The sequence below is a fragment of the Pterocles gutturalis genome, unplaced genomic scaffold, assembly GCF_000699245.1.
Source record: "Pterocles gutturalis isolate BGI_N339 unplaced genomic scaffold, ASM69924v1 scaffold6845, whole genome shotgun sequence".
Taxonomy (NCBI): Eukaryota; Metazoa; Chordata; class Aves; order Pterocliformes; family Pteroclidae; genus Pterocles; species Pterocles gutturalis.
The window spans coordinates 47,547-61,459 of record NW_010143287.1 but is presented as its reverse complement, the minus strand read 5'-3'; the positions used below and the strand labels follow the sequence as shown (position 1 = coordinate 61,459).

The following is a 13,913-nucleotide window of genomic DNA, read 5'->3' as shown; positions in this document are numbered from 1 at the left end:
ATGTCAGCTATTGAGATCGTTATGAGGAGTATTCCCATAGTTTGTTCTCAAAGCCAGTTTTTCCAGGGGAATCTCTGCTCTGCACCTGGAGCACCTCCTCCCCTCCTGCACTGGCCTTGGTGTCTGCAGTTGTTTCACATGTTCTCACTCCTCTCTCTGCTGCCGTTTTCACAGCAGGTTTTTGCACTTTCTTAAATATGCTCTCCTAGAGGTGCTGCCACCATCGCTGATGGGCTCTACTGTGGCCAGCGTTGGGTCCATCTTGGAGCCGGCTGGTGTTGAATCTGTTGGACATGGGGGAAGCTTCCAGCAGCTCCTCACAGAAGCCACCCTGTAGCCCCACCTCCACCACCAAAACCTTGCCGTCCAAACCCAGTATAAAACCAAATGCAGGCATCTCTGGTTAGACAACACCAGTGAATTACATCAGTGAACATATTGCTGATCTCCTTGCCAGCTATTTTTATATAACCTTTTCTCCCATTTATTAACACACTTTAGCATCCTCCACAGTTAGAGAAATATGTTGCACACATTATTCTTCAAATATGTATTTGATTTCAAATCAACATCTTGGTTTTATAGGTCACTAAAGCATCCTGCAGTGGTCTGCACAGATGCCATCACTAACCCCAGCTCACCTGTCCCCCACTACCCAGGGCTGACTGGCCAGTCTGGCTTCCTTCCAGGATCCTACACAAAGAACAAGCTGGAAAACTTACCACCTCTGAGCTCACACTGTCTGGAAGGAGACTACGAAAATATATATTCACAAACTGATGAAAAAGTAACATTTAATCATTGCTGCCATGGAGATGAAGATCAGTACTTGCCATTTCTTAGCTCCTACACCTGGCACACTGCGGAAACTCATGCTTTCCCTCTTCTTTTTTTTCCTCCCAAGAGAAGAGTGTTTGACAAATCCCTCATCAAGACAAAGATTTGGGCATCTAATGTTTGCATGCCAGGAGAGGGGGAAAGGTAGTAGAAGCAGCAGGATACTGAGACAAAACAGGACACTGCAGTTACTGCTGAATCCTAATGGGTATAAAAAAAAAAAAAAAAACTTTCCAAAAGCCGCTTTGCCATCACCAGGCAAGGGGTACGTAGGGAGGACGTGGCAGCACCCTTCCTGTGCTCTGTGGCACACAGTCCTGGCCCGACTGCTTGGACATACACGTCTCAGTGCCTGTGGGTGAAACCGTGTGAGTGGATACCATGAACTTAGAAAGTGAAATAAGACAAAATCATCATGCCCTTCCATAGGGTCTCAAGCTGAAGCAGCAAGACGTTTTAGCATGAGGCTTCCACCTGTCACCAGAAATACCTGGCCACTTCCTTGGCCAGCTGGTGACTAGGTGTACTAAGCACCATCGACACACTCCCTTGCATCATCACCCCACACATGCAGTGTGCCACACTCACACGCCCCTGCTTTGGGAATGTCTGAACTACTTCACTGTAGCTTGTGCTCCTGTACCAGCCCGTAACATGTTTAAGAAAATATGTATTGGTCAGTAGAAGGTAAAAATAATATTGACAGAACTAGCTCAATAGTTACACAAGAGTCACACCTGAATTAGCAATCAGACACTGCACAGACTCTCCCAGAACACAACCAGGAACCGGTACTGCTCCTGACTCCTATTAGCCTTGGAATAAAGCAGATAAAACCCCTTCTTCCTCCTACTGAAAAAAGCTGCCTAACAGTCTGCTGAGCACAGCTCTCTGGGACTCGGGAGTCAGGTCTCGGAGAGGTTTCCAGTGGATGAACTCCCCGAGCCTGGTCTGGGGGCAAGCACTGATTGGTCAAGAGCCTCGGGCAAGCCTGGGATCCACAACCACCCACCTGACGTGGAGTTCTTCACTGTCCCTTACCCAACGGTTCCAACTTCCACCACATCAAACCCCCAAACTGCATTGGCACTGCTGGCTGGCAGGCAGGAGAGGCAGGGAAGCTCCAGCTCCTTCCCCGCACGCCTCCAAGCTCTAGAGCTGTCCGAGGCACCTGCTCTTGCTGCAGTCCCAGCTGCCAAGCTGGCAACTCTGCTTAGGTATCCCAGGCTGACAGCAGTGCCCTTCCATTAGTCATTGCTGGTTTCCCAAAGTAATAGATGACACTCCAACAAGGTGAAGCCACTTACTGGTAACTAGAAGTTATCACCAACTGGGCATGAAGACGTGCTATACACACAACCTTCATCAGGCACTGAATGATGGAGACTTTTTTTGCCTCAGCAATACCTGTTTGCAATATTCTTACTCTGGGATTCTTTCCACCTTTGCTTGAACATAGCCCAAAAAGGAGAAGCTAACTCTACTCCTTCCTGTTCTTCTAAATATCCAAATCCCACAAGAAAAAAAAAAAAAAGGCATTAATGGTAAGGAGAAACATCTTCCTAAAGACAACTTGTCTGTAAGACTTCCCATCGCTGCTAAGCAACCCTTCTATGCACCTGTCCCTATGCCTTTACGCTGAAGGTATGCTGAAGCAGTACCACACAACCCAAATGAGTTATCCAGAGAACGTGGACAGCCAGATGGTGATGTGTTAGCTATATATGCAGAGGGGTGGTTGGCAGGCTCCCTGGCTGTCATCACTCCTTGAGCACCCTAAGGCGAGCCTTGATAATAACTGCACCAGCGTTGTTCCCGTGAAGTCTCCAACCTTCTCCATGCAGGGTCAAGTAGGACTCTGGGACACTCCCCGTATGGAGCTGAGGAACTGAACAGCTAATGGTAGAGAAGTAGATACCTCCCTAAGAAAGTTTTCCTTTAATGCCAGTTAAGATATGAAGAGCACCATCCCATTCCCACCACAGTGCAGGATTGGCCAGGTAACAGTCCTGGCTCACTGAAACCAGAGAAGATTGCAGTACAAAAATATGAAGATCAGAAGGCCCATAGAAGCCCCAGAAAGACCAACCCAATATCTCTTGCTATTACCAAAGAAAACCTCCCAATCCTTGTCATACACAAAATAATTCAAATGCTCAGTTAGTTTAAAGGCTGGCTCCTCTTTTGCTTCTCAGTAAATCAAAGTTGCTATAAAACCACTTTCTCTGTACAGTAGATGTTTTACTTTAGAGAAGACTTTCAACACGATTTCAGACATCATCCTCATAACCAATTTGGGGAGATGCAGGCTAGACAGACTGCAAGGTGGACAGAAACCTGGCTGGATTTTCAGGCAGCAAGGAACAGTTGGAAACCAACCAGTTACAAGTGGCATTCCCCAGGGGCTCATGACCAAGCCAAAACTGTTTAATACTGTCATATTTGATTTATATAATCAATTATCTCAACAATGGAACGGAAATACAGAGCCACTACTTTCTGCCAAAGGCAATCCCTAAAAAAAGAGCAGAGAAGGAGAGTCCAGGGCAGAAGGGAGGCAGATTGCATACTCAGTTGATTATAACAGGACTCTCCCGTGAAGAGACTTGCAATGCAACTCCCCTCGGGCAATTTAATCTTCCAGAAAGGAAAACAGCTGGGATTTTCTGCTGAAGGTATTTTCACAGCAAGTCAAGCATCGAGCTTCTCCTCTACACATTCAGGTCATAAAGAAAAGGATCCCAATGATGGAGCACTAATAAAAAAAGAAGTCATTGGGCATAAAATAAAATGCACTTACATGAGATGCCATGGCCGGAGCCTTAGAGCACGTAGGTCTTCATGTCAAAAGGACAGAACAGAAGGTCTGTGTGGCCACACTTGTGTCCACTGTCCCAATAAAATGAGTTAACCACTTAGTGTAGCAACAGCCCAGCTTGCTCCCAGTGCTACAGTAGGAAGCAAGGCCCGTATTTTACTTGCTCAGGCATCAGCATGAAGACCAGTTTGACGGACACAGAAGCAGCTGTAGGGAACTGAGGGAGAGCTGAAGATGTGAACAGGCTGAGAATCCATGAGCACTTTACCTCAGACAACAAATTCCCAATAATTTTATAGATGAAGTATTTAGAGAGCTGTGGGGAGCACTGGCTCTTGGCACAAGTCAGAAGGCATCCGGTGTTACCCTGGTTTTGTATTCCACCAGAGCCAAGAAAAAGCCTCCTATGGCAGACTGAGGAGAGTACAAAGTGCTACCTAGAAGTATGAACAGGGTAAAAACCATTACTGACAGGAACCTCAACTCTCATCCCTATATAAAATATAGGCGATCGTCTTTAAAAAGACGATTAGACTTTTTGGTAGAGGTCAAGAAAGATCTAGCTGACTGAAGCAAATTATGCTAATAATATAATCATCTTACGTTTTTATCTGAGGAATTGCAGAGGCTGCACATCCAGGTATTTCTGTTAGCTTGCGATTAACAAGGTGACACAATTGAATGAACAAGCTCAGCATAACTCTAAAAACAACATTTTAAAAGTACTTATTTAATGTCAACACCAAAATCATCTACTTGATGCTTTCAGCTTTGTTTTGTATTCTGTTATGATGGCTTCAGGTTGGGGGATTTTGTCATTTTTTTTGTTGGTGGTGTTTTTTTCTCCCTCCAAACACATAATACATTGTAGATTGCACACGTAATCCAAAATACTAAAGTTATAGCCAATTTATTACAGATATTATTTCCCTGATACTGAAGCAATGTTATATATATAAATAAATATTTCTACATTAATATAAATACATGCAAACCAAATCATAAAATAGAAGTCTTGAGTAAAGAAAGACTAAACTTGCAAAAAAAAAAAAAAGGCAAATTGTGCACTTTGTAATTATTTATGGTCATAATTTTATCAACCTATTCAACCTTGCAGTCTCCAACTCTGATACCATAGAAAAAAAAGTTGCTGTCAAGATTTTGCTTTGCGCAGAGAAATTTGTCAGTATCCTCAATTATCTTTTTGATATTATGCTCATAGGAAAAGAGATTTTTTTCAGTGCAGTTACTCATTAATTGAAACTGTGGGACACAGCTTAAGAAGCAAGACTCACTGCAAAGGAATAGTAACGTAACCAAAAGAGTGTGATTTTCAAGTACCACGCACAAAAAATTGTTGCTATATCAACCAGCTTAAGTAGGGGAACGCTGAGACAAAGCATTCATGTAATTTTTTCCTGCAACTTCTGCATGTCTCTTTGTAAAAAGTGACAGCAATATATAAATGAGTAGAACTACAACAGGTAGTAGAGACAAGAGTAGTCTGTACTGTTTTTAAGAAAAGGAAATCAATATTGGCCAAGTTTCTTTATTTCATATTTCACATCTTCACTCAATACTGTTACTGAATGTTTGAAAAATTGTCCTGTACACCATCAATATACAAAATTTATCTGAAGCATTAAATCTGTAAAAATAGAAACAATTGAGTCAGACCAAGTGTAACTGAAGACACGGCAGACAGTAAAGGGATTGCTTCTCTGGGCTGAAGACATAATCTGAAAGTAAGACTTAACTAAAAGGACCACAGATTATTAAGAAAACAGAATTATGTAAATTAAGATTTTTTTTTTACTTACTTGTCAGAAGATAGGAGAGATAAAGGTAATGGATTTTATTTTAAATCAATAAGCATCATGTCACTTTTTAGACACACCTTGGCGGTCTAATTACATACAGCTAGAAAACTCACTGCCTTCAGGCACCCTCATGTCAAGTGCAAATCTGCGCAGTTATAGAATATATTTATAAAATATACTATATGCAAACATCTTTACAGAGCTTTAAATCAAGCCAAAAAGTAAATAAACCTGATGGAACAACAGAAAATAATGAATGCAAAAATGTGGGCAGTGTGATTGTGGCCCTTCAAAGCCAGAGGAAACCATTCAGTTTCTCTGCAACAAAAAGGAGAAGGGATTTGCACCTTAAAAGTTGACTGTTAACAAAAATGAAGAAAAGATCCTCTGTGCTTCTGCAAATTAACATCAAATCAGCTTTCATGACATTTTACATATTGTCATTATCTTAAAGTATCTTCTAAAGCACAATGTCAACCCTTGAATACCAATAACCAATCACATAATTGAAAGTGAAAGGGTTTCCCAGCCAAATTCAAATTACAAACTACATAATTCTAAGGAGTGCAATGCTCTGGAAAAAGCTTTAAATTAAATTATTTTACTTGTAAAGCTAGTGTTAGGTTTTTTTAGTTAAAAAACAACTGGAAGCAAGAAAGCTGCAAGAGTACAAATGACAGAATCGTTTTAGATACACCAAGAGTGAATTATCCATTGATGCAGACAGAAACATCCATTTGCTACATTATTTGCTTCCTTACTTCATTCCATTGCATGTACACACAGCTTAAGTATTAAAATGCAGAATAATAAATAAAATGGCTCAGATTACTAGCAAGGGGCAAAACACAATCAGTAATTGTGCTCTATCTAGTTTCTGTTTCAGCAGTCTTTTTCTCTTGCAGTTTATAAGAAAAAAATCATAGTCAGACTTCCAAAAAGAGTCATTCTTTTTTATCAGAAACTCAAGTTCATTTGCCCAGGTTTATAACCCAAGACATTTCTGTGAAGGAAGCACAGTGCAAATTATATGACTAATAAAACTTGCTTACATAGAAAGAAGTTTACTTGATTAATGTTAACTGGTATCTTTATGAAATACATTGTAAAACAAAGATTAAATAACAGGACTGGGTTTGTTTTTTTTTAATCCCTCCTTTGAAAAGCTTACGGAGTTACAAAAATCTCAATAAAGTTCCAGTCTTCAGCAGATAACAATTATAAATGCTGCCAATCAATGCCAACTAGTGTTTGATTTGCTTCTTGTGCATGTCCAATTTCCTCTGTGATACTGTGCTGCTGCCAGAGTTTTTGAATCTTTTTAAATCGTTCTTTGCACAGATGCAAGGGATTCCCACGTCTGAAAAGAAGACAATACTTATCAGGAATGATAAAACACTGCAACTAAGCACAAACACTCAGGTGCAACATGTATTAAATATTACATAATCCTTTAAAATATTAAAATATTTAGATAAGCCTTTAATGTTGTTCTCTTGTCAGAACAAATCAACAGATACTTTGATTAGTAATATCAAACACTGGAGTGCTACCTTGTCTGGTCCCCCACCCTTACCACTTAACACATGGAAATCTCCTGGACAGTCCACAGGAATGTGAACGCAGGTTTTCAGCAATCTTTCTGTGCTGAACAAGCTCATACTCCATGATTTTTACCAGTTTCAAGCATTAACAATATCAAGTCTCCAAACTATTCTCATAGGAAGCAGAGATAGGAGTTAAGACAAAGAGCTACCACATTAAATAAAAAAAGCTCACAGTATTTTAACTTGGTATTAAATTAACACAGATCATACAAACAAATGCACTACAGACAAGTAAAATTTTCAGCCTTATTTTCTAGGCAATTTAACATATACTAAAAAGATTTAAATTTTTACACTTCAAGACAACTGTTTATAACCTGGGAAAGATCTTCCATTAAATATTTTTAACCTGAACCCACATATTAGCATTAAAATGTTTGAAGATATTAGATGCAGCAGCAATGTCAGAATATAATATTACCTATATAATCAAAATAAAAAGGTAACATAGACCAGACACTTTTAGAACTCCTATCTTTAAAAGACATAACTTTTTAAACATTTACCTGAGTCCCTGGTCTGTCTCTCCATAGTCATCAAGATAAGGAGGAGGATAAAAGCAGCCCTTTGTTTTTCCAGCTAAAAATAGCACCTGACATTCTCGTACTCTAGAGAGAAACACAGAGAAGATTTCAGGTGAATAGTTTCTCATATTTTCATAGACACTGCTTTTCCAGTTCTCACCTACTTTTATTCTGTATAATTTGCATGTGCAGATTTTTAAAGGTACTTAAAAAAACCCCCTAAAGATCGTATTCTCTTCCTGTTGTAAGTCCTCAGTAGCAGTTAAAAACAATGTAGTTTCATGTCACACTATTTGCAGTCTGTGTAAAATACTCACCACAACCACAACAAGAAAATAAAACAATTTCACTAGTCACCAATCTTTGCCAAAGTGAAAACAGACATTATCTAACCTTTCCTTGTAGGCAGGAAGACAACTAAAATGAACGTTCATGTTTTCAACAGCAGCAACAACAACAAAATCAAGGTATTTGTCTTCATTATTTCTACTCAAATATTACCAAAAAAACATACAGAGAAAACAAATTCACCTTAAAATGAAATTTGAATTTTGTATGATACCTTCTCTTCAAAGGAACAACCTTGGATCCTTATACCAAGTAGAAGGAAGGTGAATACACTCTACTTTTTAGGCAACCCTGTTATTTACAAACCACTGCCTTTACAAACCACCCTTACAATCACATTTATAGAACTTTTCATTTTATGTCCACACACACACACACACCACCCAACCTAGCAATATAAATAGAAGTATGCACTTTCTTACCTAAGGAATATGCCTACTCCAGAACCACAAGTGTATGTATGTGCAGTACAGGCTCCAACATCTTCTCCTTCTAACTCAGTTTGACAACAGTAACTCTGCGAACAGAGCATGGTCCCACACACAAGGCACAATGTTGGGGCTCTGCTTTTATCACCACCCGATTTTGGACACCTTTTGTTAGGAAAAAAAAAAGTTTTATGTATTAACTCTAAATGGTAAAAAGATTCAAAAGTACTGTTAACATTTATACTGCTAACAGTTATACAAATGCCTACAATTTCTATTTTACCAAAATATGCAGCAGTTTTGTCAGAAGATATGACAATCAATATGTGCCATTAACTTCAGGATTCTGTAAACATCTTTCTGAGGCTTTTAGGTTACAGGTTTCCCTGTTCATCAAAAGAAGCAAAAGACTACTGGTCCTCACTATAATTGCATACAACTTACGAGAAACTGGATGCTTGGTTAATGAGGCAGCTGTAGTCGTCCGGAAGGTCTATTAATTTGTTGGATTCTCTTGCATAGCTAGAATAAAATAATCAAATTAACCACTCATATTTCAATGAATAATACTCAGTGATTTCAAACTCATTCATGTTTTCTTGAGTCATCTAGCCAGCATCTGTGAATAACTGAATTTCTAAGGTTTTCTTCTCTGCCATTCATGAAGTGGCAGTACATAGAAAAGGAACCCACAACATCTCTCAACTAGACCACCTCCAGTTTCTTAGTTATATTTTTATGAATTTGAGAAAATGCACAGGCATTTGTATGCCATATGTATGCTTTTAACAAAACCTCATCATCAGGCCACCATAAGTTTAACTGAATATTTGTTCTGCTTCCTTATCAGCTTGCTTTGTATTTTTCTTTTGTCACTAATATTGAATGACAAATAGTCTGCCCCTGAAGAGAATTAAATATTCAAGCAATGAAAAGGACCTATTTAATACCAAATAACTATATCTTTATAAATAACAGTTTTAATTTTTTTTCCGATGTTACACACTAAATTTAAGCAATCTTCAACTCTAGGAATAATACAAATTAGAGTGTGAAATGTAAATAGAGGTTTGTAACAGAAGCAATGTACAAAAACATGCTGGGAGGAAAAAAAAACAAACCACTGTCAAGTTAGACATAATCTTAGGAAGAGCAGTTAAGAATCAGCAAAAGGAACCCATGGAAACAAATCCTAACAATCACACATGCCAAGAAATCAATTACACAATTGGAGTATTCTCGCTGTATACAAGATTCTGTTAATGGCCTGGTATTTAACAGATGAAGTGATTAATTTTTTTTTTCCACTTAGCCTTATTGAATGTACAACGTTGAAAGATTGACTTTATGTATTTAGCACAGAAGATTAAACTGCAGGGATAAGTTTTTAATGACAGTACTGTGAACCTCATATTAATTTATAATTATTTTGATAATTGATAACCACTATTTTTACTCATCCCTCATAAAGGACACCCCAAAGGCTTTTTTATGCCCACTAAGCATTACATGTGTTCTGAATTCAAAATAATTGCTTAGAAAGTAGAAATGTATGTAAAGCAAATTTTTTAGCAACAGACTCAGTGTTGATTACACTGAAGAATTCGGATCCTTTAAAATGATCTTCAATGCCTGGTATTTTTAAACAAAGTTTATATATGCCTTTTAGCAACAGCATACCTTTTGAATCAAAATGTACAAATCCACTATAGGAAACATGAGAGGAAATGTTATCGCTTCTGACTACTGCAGATCAGTCTAAATAAAAGTAATATTTAACATTGCTTTTAAAATCTATTAAGTTAAGGAATATTTAACTTTTCTTACAGAATTCCAAATATCTCCTTGCTTATCCTCCAATATCTTTGTCATTCACTAAAGCAGAACTAATACTATATTATTACAAACACCTTTTAGAAAAAAAAATATTTGGAGAAAACCACAACATTGAAGTTTCTTATCTGTCTTTACTTAAAATTTCTCCATGTTTACCTGATAGCATGTCTCTTGCCTTCGAGATATCTTTTTACTTCATTGTTACTACACCAACTACAAGAAAGAAAAAACTGTTTAAGTTCAATGGATGATACTTTCCAAAAACAAGTAAGTAAAAATTCCAAAGTACATCTATTCAATAATGTCTACAACAACAATTATTTCTTTCAGGACACTTCTTTCACAAATGCTTTTCTAAGTCTACTACTCATTTCAACATATGCACTGCTGGGAGAACACATATATTACTATCTTGCACAGAATTCCTTATATTTAAACTTAACATAAAAACACGACTTACCTTTCTATTAATGTGTTCAGAATCTCACTATTTTCTTGAAAAAGGCAAGTGAGGTTGTTTGGCAAGGAAAGATAGCTACATAAGTGTTCAAACTGGTTTGTTCCATTTACTGGAAAAAAAAAGTAGAATTCTTATAATGGCATTTTTTAAAAATGACATTAACGACAATAAATGAAATACAGCCCTAAATGAGCCAGCTTTTCTTTTTCTTTTTTTTTTAAATTGTATTCCCCCACACTCAAAATGTGGTATGACATATGAAAGAGTCCTAGCAAAGGCACTAGACAGTTATATTCGAAAACTGCCAGTAATGAGAAGCAACCTTACTCAAACTTCCCCTCTAAGCATGTTTCAAGCCTGGTCATGTAAGAACCACAACAGAGAGCTCAATGGTCTTTACAGCTTAGTATATCTTCATTTTATTGTCATCCATTAAGTGGCTACTTTGTGCTCCATGACACAAACTGAGACAGGTGATCAGTGACGGTACACCAGTGAAGTACACCACAGCCTCAGAAATACAGAAATTCCAAATGTCTTCAAAAATATTGTGTAGGGCACAACTGCTACATTGTCATATTTGTGATAGTTGTCTGTTGGTTTGAGTTGGCTCTCCCAACTTTAGGACAAGTACTAGCACCTCTTCCATGGTACTGCCTCTTTTGCTCCAGAACAAAGGAGCAAAGAAAATCAAAGTGAAAGCTGTGCTCACTTCCCTCTCATAGCCAAGTGATTCCCATTTCACAACCCCCAATAAAATACTAGAGAAGAGCAACACAGGCCAGCTGTGGGACCAGCAGGTCCTGGGGTAGGGAAGTACCCCCCAGTGCCACAGCCACCATCTGGACATCCCTGCAGGGCCATCCAAGCACCTGGGACTCGAGGACAGTAACAATGAGAAACAAAGCCTTCCTCTTCCCCTCTCCTACAACCAACTCTCTAAAAGCCCATGGACCTACTGTCTGGAAGTACAGCTGCACTTGGTACCTCCTCTTTAGAGCACCTGTAACAAAGAACTCAAGCGGTCACCACTGGGCCAGACTACAAATGTGAGAAAACTTGTTACAGAAAATCAAAGTTCAGAAATAGAAGTTTTCATTTTCTTCTTTTTTTGTCCCAAATGTTTATGCATTGCTATTGTTAAATGAAAATAATCTATATTTTAAACACAATTTGCCAGGAAGCTAGGTATCAAGGAAACACTCTACAAGTTCTGTAGCTGTTCTCCTGCCAGTTCAGCACCACATACTGTACTTTGTTTTAAACACGGGAATTATGAAGCAGTACGGACCTACTTATTGTAAGTCATATCTTCAAGTTTACATTCTGTCCCTACATACACCATATGTGGAGGAAAGTAAAGTATGTTAATAGCACCGATTATTTGGGGTGTAATGTAACATCAGTGTATTTGGAGATTTCAATTATTAGTGGATACTGGTTTGAATGAAAGCAATGCAAGCAAAAGCAGGTCTCATTTGAAAACAGCAATCAATAGATTTGAAATAATACTTCACTTTTTAATAGAAGAGCATCAGTTTCTCTTTTAGGTAATCTAGAAAGGCATTGGCCTCAATATTTTTTTTAATAAGGCAACAATTCTTTTTTTCCTTTTTCCTATGTAGATATGATTCTGCACTGGTAACACACCCACATTCATTCAATCACTTCTTCAGAAAAGAGAGTTTAAACCTAATTTGTTTTGTCCGTAAGTGTTTGTTTCTTTTAAAAAGCTGATTTAATACCATGCAGACAGTACCTTGAATTTCTGAGGGTGCTGGGACTCCATTTAAGTAATGGAAAAACAAAGCAGAACATCTCAGGAAAGGTATGATTCCAGCTTTTAGATTCCTCCATAGGTGCCAACCTGAGGAAATTTCTTTCAAGGCACTTAAGAGAACACAATAAAAAAAGTTAACTTTTATTAAATAATTTCCATTTGAGAGCTATATTTAGTAAGTCTTCAGTCATATTTCGTATCAAATTACTGACTTCAGCTGAAACAAGCATTATGCAAAGTGTTTATTTCAAAGTTAAGTCCAAGCAAAACAACAAAATAGAGCTTCATAAAAATGTAACCAACTGGGACAGTAAATTAAGGAAAATTTTGCACAGACATTTCTGTACTCAGACACTGCCAATTCCAGATTCCACATATCTGCAAACTGACTAAAAAATTGTTCCAGAGCATAATGTTCGTAAGCAGGTACCTTCACGAGCACAGAGGAATTTATAGGAATAGCTACTTGAAAAGTGCGTGTAGAAGCAGTAGATAAGAAACAAGATGCAAGAGTGCCCACGTTTCATCTTTGAGAGCATTAGAATATACAATTTAGTCAGTAGTTAATGGTGACTCCAGAAGGGAGAAAATATAAAATGTTATCGAAAGATTGCCCTTTACCTTCCTGTACACTGGCAAAGAAATTTATACAGGGTAAGCACAGCTACTTCCTCTTCACTGTTAGTGTTTTCATGATCCATGCCATTCTCTTCTAAAGAAAGAAAGACATAATAAGTAAGTTACTTCATATATACATGTTTGAAGAGCAAGAATGTATTTTTTCAAGTTTTGAGAAAAAGGCCAAAGCTAAGTGAAACATTCCACTGTACTACAACATGATGTACTGGAAAAAAGTGTTCTGCTGTGCACCTTAGTACTAAGTTTATGCTATTGTCAACTCTAGTGAGGTGCTGGTTTACTTCTTCAATTGCTTGGGTTTCCTAAAATACATGGAGTTCTTTGCTTTTGGCATACTACACCTTATCCAGTTCCTCTTGCCAGAAGATACATTGATTCCTTACTTCACTAACTGCAACTGATTCATCATGCAATGCCTAAGCCAAGTCTCCACAATAAACACTTCCAGGCACTGCTACATTAGCTGGAAAGATAGGATACATGACTAGCCACACTCCAAAAAACCTCCAGTGTTAGTCAATAAAGACACAAGACTGAACTTTCTTGAGTACAATTTACCAATACTTTCTCTGGGCTGAAAAGAGGGAGCACCAGAAATTTTTCCCACTGTAAACTGCATACATTCACCAATAGCACCTTAGTGTTTTCCAAGTACAGATTTGAGGAATCATTTCAATAAAAGTTGAAAGAAAATGGCATTACCTGTTGATGAGGTAAGTAAAATTTGTATTATATGTGCCATAGTGACAAGATGAAACAGGTGAAGATCTCCAGTGCCAAGACTAACCCCTGAAAAATCCTGACAATGTATGGCAG

At 38.0% G+C, this 13,913-nt stretch overlaps 1 protein-coding gene across 1 annotated transcript in view; it reads right to left on the bottom strand.

Moving 5' to 3' along the window:
* Positions 1 to 6,165: 6,165 nt before the first annotated feature.
* The window catches only part of UBR2 (ubiquitin protein ligase E3 component n-recognin 2), a gene marked incomplete at its 5' end in the record, with an annotated part of 51,524 nt that continues 43,776 nt past the window's right edge, over positions 6,166 to 13,913 (bottom strand). Inside the window, 9 exons of the mRNA XM_010084667.1 lie at positions 6,166 to 6,835; positions 7,589 to 7,690; positions 8,377 to 8,547; positions 8,827 to 8,904; positions 10,375 to 10,431; positions 10,679 to 10,787; positions 12,438 to 12,568; positions 13,080 to 13,170; positions 13,800 to 13,913. The exon at positions 13,800 to 13,913 is cut by the window's right edge and continues 52 nt beyond it. Of these exons, the coding sequence (XP_010082969.1) occupies positions 6,694 to 6,835; positions 7,589 to 7,690; positions 8,377 to 8,547; positions 8,827 to 8,904; positions 10,375 to 10,431; positions 10,679 to 10,787; positions 12,438 to 12,568; positions 13,080 to 13,170; positions 13,800 to 13,913 (995 nt within the window). The remainder of the gene's footprint in view (positions 6,836 to 7,588; positions 7,691 to 8,376; positions 8,548 to 8,826; positions 8,905 to 10,374; positions 10,432 to 10,678; positions 10,788 to 12,437; positions 12,569 to 13,079; positions 13,171 to 13,799) is intronic.